Source organism: Palaemon carinicauda, chromosome 33 (assembly GCF_036898095.1).
Source record: "Palaemon carinicauda isolate YSFRI2023 chromosome 33, ASM3689809v2, whole genome shotgun sequence".
NCBI classification, from domain to species: Eukaryota; Metazoa; Arthropoda; class Malacostraca; order Decapoda; family Palaemonidae; genus Palaemon; species Palaemon carinicauda.
Window position 1 is genome coordinate 60528372 of NC_090757.1, and position 7982 is coordinate 60536353.

A 7982-nucleotide genomic window follows, 5' to 3' on the forward strand; every position below is an offset into this window, starting at 1 on the left:
AAACCGAATCTTAAGAGTAAGTGATGATAATAATCATTGCAATGATACAAAAAGTGGAATGTTTATTTTACAGAAAAAGAGGTTTTACATTTAAATCGTAGACCCCAGAATGAGGATAGCCTTTAATGATCATTGCAATGATACAAAATAAGTGGAATATATATTTTACAGAAAAGCAGTGGTTTTATATTCAAAGCTTCGACCCTAAAATAAGGATAGTCTTTAATGATCATCCAGACACTATATTTCGATAAATATGAAGTTTACCCGGTAAATTTACATCTACCCGAGACATACAATTCTCTTGTTTTTAAACTGAAATAAAGACAGGGAAATTATAGGGGTCCCACTAACAATTCCAAAAGTATTTGAGAAACTAACATAATAGAATTATATATGAAATCTAAACGACAAGGAGTCAAGAAGAGGCATATCTCTTCGAAATATCTGATATTATAAGATAAGTCTACTACAATTACAAATTTTAAATGAAGTACCCCTAATGCGTTGTGGCAGTAATTAAGGGCCATTGCAGAGACTTATAGGGATAGGAGGCACCATTATACCCATGTAAACTGTCATACTGATCACATCTATCCATATATAAAATAAAAGACATGTAGATCTTGAGGTAGTGAGAACGGCCAGTACAAAAAAGCTTTACAGGCTGCTCTAGGAGCAAGAGTGTGTTAACGGTTGGCCTAATTTATTGCGTCAGTAGCACATGTGCTTGTGAACGATTTTATATTTAAAATCAATAATAGCACTGCAGATACGTGAAAGTATTGTGAATTTGATGAAACAATCATGGAATTTGGTCCACTGATAGATTATGCCAAAGTGGGAATTTTTAGATATAGTGCAATCTCAGATTTATTTAGGCCACTGACAAAAATTGCGGCCATCTTCGACATCGCTAATTTCCAATTCTTTGATATTGTAGGTTGAATCGATTCTAGGGGTGGGATTGCTTTTCCTTTGTGTCATAAATCATACATAATTAATTTTACTGACCACATAACAGTTGAATTGGAAAATAATTACTAATTTGAACTATTTTGAAATCGACCACATCATCAAAGGCGTCAAACAACCCAGAATTGTTTCTTCTCATTTTGTAGGTAGTAGAAGTACACACAATAGCTTGTTAATACGATTGAAATTGTGTCCAAGAAGTTATGAACTGTTCTCTGCGACCTACGTCACTTATAGCAATATCCACGGCACTGACAGAGCTGTGCACTGAAGATATGCCTTATGACATTTGCAGCATTCCCTGCAGCTGTTCTTGCAATCACATCACAAGAGTTCCCCACAAGCTTCTTATGCTTCTGGTAGGGTCATCCAGTTTATACTCCATTCACCACCAGGTTTCTTGTTCCAGACCCAATCTCTTGGTAATGGAAGCTCTATAACAAGTCATCATTTGGGCCTAAAAGTGACCAGCCTGATAAGGAGCTATCTTGGTGTGTTGGATGAGTGCAGTCTGTGTAGGAGACAGACCACCAATAGCTCGGCCTTTCTTACTGAACAGCTGTTTCCTTGCTTGGTTCATATACTCCTCTGTGCTGGTGCAATCTTACAACAGAACCACAAATCGCTCCACTGGTTGCAACCACTCGTCAATGGCATGATAACCAAAGCGCAGAATGCTGGTGTGACGTTTCCATAGGTGGTCTAGGTGTCCCACGTAGTCTTCTTGTCCTGCTGCCTAGAAAGGACACTTTCACATCCAGTGAAGGCATGGAACATCGGTAAGAGCAGGACACACACCAGTCAGGTCCAAGAGCTTTGGTGATCTCAGGAGCAGCAAGGAACCTGAAACTCTTCCCAGCTCCAAAGGCAATCCACAGTTCAGATGTCTTGAGGCAACTGGCTAGTGCTATGGCCAGGACTACCACATGTGGAAAATGAAAAGGAATTTCATTTTTCATTTGCATATTAAATACTTCCATTACTTAGGTGTGAAAATTAAAATTGCATTATATTTATTTAATGCGCCAAATACACAATTCGTGATCTCTTTTATTTTAGAGGAATCTAAACTGAGCTTGTTGTCACAGGTACTTACAATCTAATTAGTTAGTAAACTACCGAGATCACCAATTGAGTGTTTACATTAAAGAAAACAGAAGTCTGTTCCAGTTCTTTTGTTCTGGTAAATCAGTTCAACGTGAGGCAGGGTGGAGAGAGGTTTGTCGGTCCATCATTATATATATCCGGCCGATCGACGATCCTATGGTTTTATCCGGAAATTATCTTCGCTCTGGATTTGGGTTTATTTAACCTCATGAACTCAAAGTAATATATAAGTGCGACATCGATGGGGCTCATGGAGACGGCAACCGGGTATTATTCCGTATATTGGAAGTTTGAACCCCTGAGACTACCACACCACCTCGTCCATTAAAGTGCAGCTTTACTCCTGCTGGACTGATATAAGATGTAAGTAACTTGGTGATTATGCACGCTCAGTATACTTTAATTTATAGCAGTTAACAATTCCATTCATGAATTGTGGCAGCCAGCGTGTCTGCTATTAATATTTAATATAATTTGACCTTGAAAATTTTAAATTATACTGTATTTGGTGTATTTTATTGTTAAACGCAATTTTCACTATTTCACCTTTAATATAAATTCGAGTAGATTATCGTGCTTGGCTTGTTATTTGTCAAGTTGTTTTCTTTATATAGCTCGAACTTTCTTAAGGGTAATTTTTTGCTTTGGGTTAGATGCTGTTTTATATCCTATTACAGTGTATTGTTTCATAAATTTCAGGTCAGTGTTGAATAAAGGGATATATGTTGAAGAGAATATTACTGCATACGACCACTTGGTAATTTGAGTGGTTGAATATTCTCGAGGACTTCGGAACGGCAACTCAGCTTACTGCTTTCCATTATTAACTATGTAAAATGATCAGATATATTGATAAATATAGTCATTTTAGAACTATATATTTTATTATATCCCAGAATTTTATTCAAATGGCGCCCCCGGGTGGGCGCGCTGGAAAGCTGCTGTTGCCGTTTCCGTGGCCTCATTCGGTGTCGTAACCTGCTAATTGAATTATTTTTCTTATTACAAATTGTTTGGTGAATTATTGCTATTTTTTCATTTAAGGTGGTAATAATTTTTTTCTCTTATTGCGCGTTGTTTTGGTGTTTAGTTTTATTGCTTGTTGTGGCAATTTCATAATGCATTAGATAATTTATGTGGGATATTTTTAGTTATTACCGGCCGTACTGTGATTTGTTTAGCGTTCGTGATTTTTTTAAATATATATTTGTAACATTTATTTCTTTGTGAACAGTATCTGTTTTGTGCCAAAATGTCTCATAAACTTAAATATCACATTAGTTCAGGAGGGAATTTTAGAGGACAAGTGAATATTATTTTCAATTACCTTTCAAGTTTGTCTGGTAAATCGGATGATGAAAGAAAAATTCTTGAAATCAAATTAAACAGAGTTAAAGATGAACTTTCCATATTGGATGTTATCATTAGAGATTTGAAATGGGAAGATAATGCTTCGGACGAAGCCAAAGCTGTTGCTGAGAACGAAAGGGAAATTAATGAGAGTAGTTCTTATGACGACAAAATAAATCGGTGTTTGTATAATTTAACCAAAGTTTCTGTATCACAATCGCCATGTTGTAATAGTGGTAGGCTTAAAAGTCCTGAGGCTCCTTTGCCTACATTCTGTAGCCAAGGTGGTGAAGATTTGACTAAGTTTTTAAGTCAGTTTGAAGATGTTGTACAGCAGTATAATTATTCAGACTTTGACAAGTTTTTGCTATTAAGACAGCAGATTTCCGGTAGAGCGTCACATTTGATTAATTCATTGGATAGTGTACAACAGTCTTATACTGTTGAAAAGGATTTACTCTTACAAGCACTTGCGTCTCCTTCAGTTCGTAAGTTTAATGTATTGCAGCGTATGACAGAGTTGAAGTTGGATTTTTCATCTGATCCATTTGAGTATATTGGTAATATTAATTCTATATAAGACTCTATTAAAATTTTGAGTATCTCTGTTGATGATGTAGTACAGTATTTTTCATGGAAGGGACTAAACAAAAAATTTAAAGATCAGCTTGTGCAAATTACAAATGAAACTAGCCCTTCTTTGGATCAGAAAAAGAGCAAGTTCTTTGAGGCGAGTGAGAGATATATGGAAGTACAGAAACGAGTTGATTATAGATCTAAACACAGACCATGTCCCTCTAATTCAGCTGTTGGTTTAGCAGCCAAAGTAGATTGTCAATCAACCCCCACCACAAGTTTAGCATCTAACGTAACATTACGGAAAGTTAATGCTAATGTATTCAAACATTGTTCTCTTTGCGATAATGGTGACCATCCAGTTCATAAATGTAGTAAATATCCGGACCCTAAATCAAAGCTCGATAGGCTGAAGAAACTTAAAGCTTGTGCTCGGTTGGATCACTCTTCAGATAAGTGCAATTTCTATTTTGTCAGACGTCGTTTTTGTGGTTCTTTTCATTTCACGTTTTTGTGTTTGACTAATATAAGGAAAGAACACACAAATGACAGTAATGGTTTGGCAAAGAAGGGTAAAGATAAGCCTCCAAAGTCAGATAAGGTAGAAGTAAAAGATAAGAGTTCAAGTATAACCTTTGCTGAAGCATCAAGGGATGTTATGATGATAAATGATTGTAGTCTTGCAATTCTACCCACCTTTTCTTGTGACCTTCTTAATGGAAATCGCATCCGTTGTTTGCGAGATGGGGGATGTCAATCAAATTTCATAACGGAAGAGTGTGCTGTTAGAGAAAACTTACCAATTGTTAAATCAAATATTACGTTAAGAGTAAATGGATTTAATTCTTCCCGATTGTACAATACATGTTCTTATATAGTGGCCATGGTGATTGGGGACAGATTATGTGAATTGGAGGCGATGAGTGTACCATCCATTAAAACATGTTTAAAACCACCTGGATTGACATCTGTTGTTCAGGGTTTTATTGAAAAGGGCTATATTGTGGCTGATAAATATCTGTTAAATGGAAAGGATGAAATTATGGACGTAGATTTCATTTTAGGGTCAAATTCTGCATATTGCATAGAGGAAAATTCTGTTCTTTTTGGTGACTTAAGAGGGTAATATACCTTCTGTGTATTCGGTAACTCCGTTGGGTATTATGCTTATAGGAAATCTGGATCAAATGAGTCATAATATGATACATTTGATGAATTGTCAGGACACAGTTGCCCATATTTCATGCTCTAATATTTTATCTATACTATGTGAAGAAGTTGAGGACATGGTCTTCAATGCTTCCCTGACAAACAATTATACAGAAGTTGGAACTAACCTAGTGGTACTTGATCATAATGGAGAAATTATAGACTCTGAATTTGAAAGAGCCAGCAAAGAAGTTCTTGACAACTTATGTTCGAAAACATTGAATTTTGATGATGTCAATATTCCAGAAGATTATGTCGAGAACAATGATAAAATTGTTGACTATGTTCTCAGTAACACAACTCGGAATGTTGACGGGAGACTAGTTATGCCCTTAATTTGGAATAATAAGGTGAAACATTTATTGGGCAAAAATCGCCATTTGGCAACTCAGATTTTGAAGTCTAATTTAAGGGAAGTTCACCACAAAGAATCCTGATTACTTAAATGTGATGGATCAATATTTCAAAGAACAACAGGAGTTAGGCATCATAGAAAGAATAGAGAATTTGGAACAGTTTTTGTTGGAGAATCCTTGTCACAGTTTCATGGGTCACCTGGGAGTTTTCAAGCTTGAGAGAGAGACTACAAAATGTTGGGTGGTCTTTTTATCTAACCTTAGTGAAAGAGATCCCTCTCAGAAAGTTACACTTAGTCACAATCAAGCCATGTTGAGTGGACCTTGCATCAATCAAAAGATAACCACTGCTCTTTTGAACTTACGCTTTGATACTAAATTGCTATGTTTTGATGTAAAGAAAGCTTTTCTAAATATTTGCTTGACCCCTTTGGATTCAAACAAGCTGCTGTTCTTGTGGTTCAAAAATATGGCTCGGAAAGATTATACTCTTGTTGGATATAGAAATTTGAGATTGCCCTTTGGCTTAGTTTGCTCACCTTGTTTGCTTTTGCTTGGTCTGTACAAAATCCTTATGACTGATACTGATATGGATTCTAAAGAAATTAAGGAACTTAAGAAACACATCTACTCCCTAATCTATATGGATAATGGTAGCATCACCTCCAATACAGCAGAACTTCTGTGGGCATTTGATAATCTTAAAAACATATTTGAACCTTATAAATTTTTTTTGCAGCAGTTCGTCACCAACGATAAGGAACTACAGGATAAAATTAATGAAAATGAGTCTAAGAAAACCTCGGCAGAAGTTAAGCTTTTGGGAATGGTATGGAATCGTTTAGAGGATACTTTAAGAAAAAGACATTTGCAGTTGGATATTGGAGCAGATAACAAGAGGAAAGTATTAAAATCCATTGCTGCACACTATGATGTGTTTGGATTTACAGGACCAATTTTAAATAGAGCAAGATTGTTTTTGCACAAGTTGCAGTGTGATGGCTCATTTGATTGGGATATGAAACTTGATGATAGCCTTTTGAGGGAATGGAAAAACATTTGTAAACAAGTCAATGCATCTCCTGAAATAAAGATTCAAAGGTTTGTGGGAAGAAGGAATAGTCAGTATAGATTGATAGCTTTTACTGATAGCAGTAAAGATATATATGGTACTACTGTTTATATTCAAGAGATTGATTCTTTGGAGGTTAGTTTTGTACTTGCCAAAAACAGAATTGTTAACAAAGCGCTTTCAGCTAAGGGAATTCCTTCATTAGAATTTCAGTCTATTGTATTGGGCTTAGAAGTATTAATTGACCTTTATAAAGATCTGGTAGGCCCTGCTTGTGTTAGTCCAGTAGATATAGTAGAATTGAAGCTATATTCTGATAGTCTAGTTTCTCTTGCTTGGATTAATTCTCATGTTCATAAGCTTAAGAAGCAAAGTAAGGAAAGTATATTCATTCTTAATCGGTTGGAACACATAAGCAGACTTTGTGAAATTCATCCCATTATTTATGGATTTGTTTCGGGTATTGAAAACCCAGCTGATCAAATTACCAGACCTGTTTCATATAGAACTCTTATGAAGTCCAATTATTTTTCAGGACCTAAATATTTTTAAAAGTGTGTTCTAATATGGATATGCAGATCAGCAGAGATGATATTTTGAATATTCAGGTTCCAAATCCTTTGGCAAAGCCTGACTTTTCAGCCCTGGAAGCATATAACTATCAGGCGATGCATGGCACGTCTATAGCTAAAGTTAATGAGCATTTAATATCTCCACAGAAATATTCTGATTTCTACAAACTGGTTTCTGTACATAGATTAGTTTTAAAGTTTGTTTACATTCTAAAAGGTAGACTGTATAAAAGGGATACAGTTAAATATGCTCATATGAAAGTAACCTCAACAAATTTGTACACAGAGGCTATTACTCAAATCCTGAAAGTTGACCAAGACATTCACTTTGCAGATGTGAAAAAGTATTTTTCAAGTAAGTGCAAGAATATTGGGAGTATCCCCAATCTAGTTAATCAACTTAATGTTTATCCTGATAGGACTGGTTTATTGAGAGTTAGGAGTAAATTTTCTCGTTGGAAATGTGATGAAAGTATTCTTTATCCCATATTGTTGTCAAAGCACAGTGAGCTTGTGAGATTGATAATTTTAAGTTTACATTGTGCATTATCTCATTCAGGTTGCTATGTAATTTTAACTGAATTAAGAAAGCAATATTAGGTACCGCACTACTCCTCTGTTGTAAAACGTGTATTGAAGGAGTGTATTACTTGTCGCAAGGTGAAACAGAGAACTATTAAGCTTAATCAATCACCATACAGAGAATTTAGACTGAAACCCCCTAACATTCCATCTAAATATATTTTTATTGATTACTTGGGATAC

At 35.5% G+C, this 7982-nt stretch overlaps 1 protein-coding gene across 1 annotated transcript; it reads left to right on the forward strand.

Annotated features, from left to right (window-relative positions):
• Positions 1-5667: 5667 nt before the first annotated feature.
• Positions 5668-7197, forward strand: LOC137626203 (uncharacterized). Its single transcript, XM_068357277.1, has one exon. It carries the CDS (start codon positions 5668-5670, stop codon positions 7195-7197), a length of 1530 nt encoding a protein of 509 aa, XP_068213378.1.
• The last annotated feature ends 785 nt before the right edge of the window (positions 7198-7982 follow it).

Coding starts and splice junctions, on each gene's coding strand:
- LOC137626203 (XM_068357277.1), top strand. CDS start 5,668: ATGGATCAATATTTCAAAGAACAACAGGAGTTAGGCATCATAGAAAGA.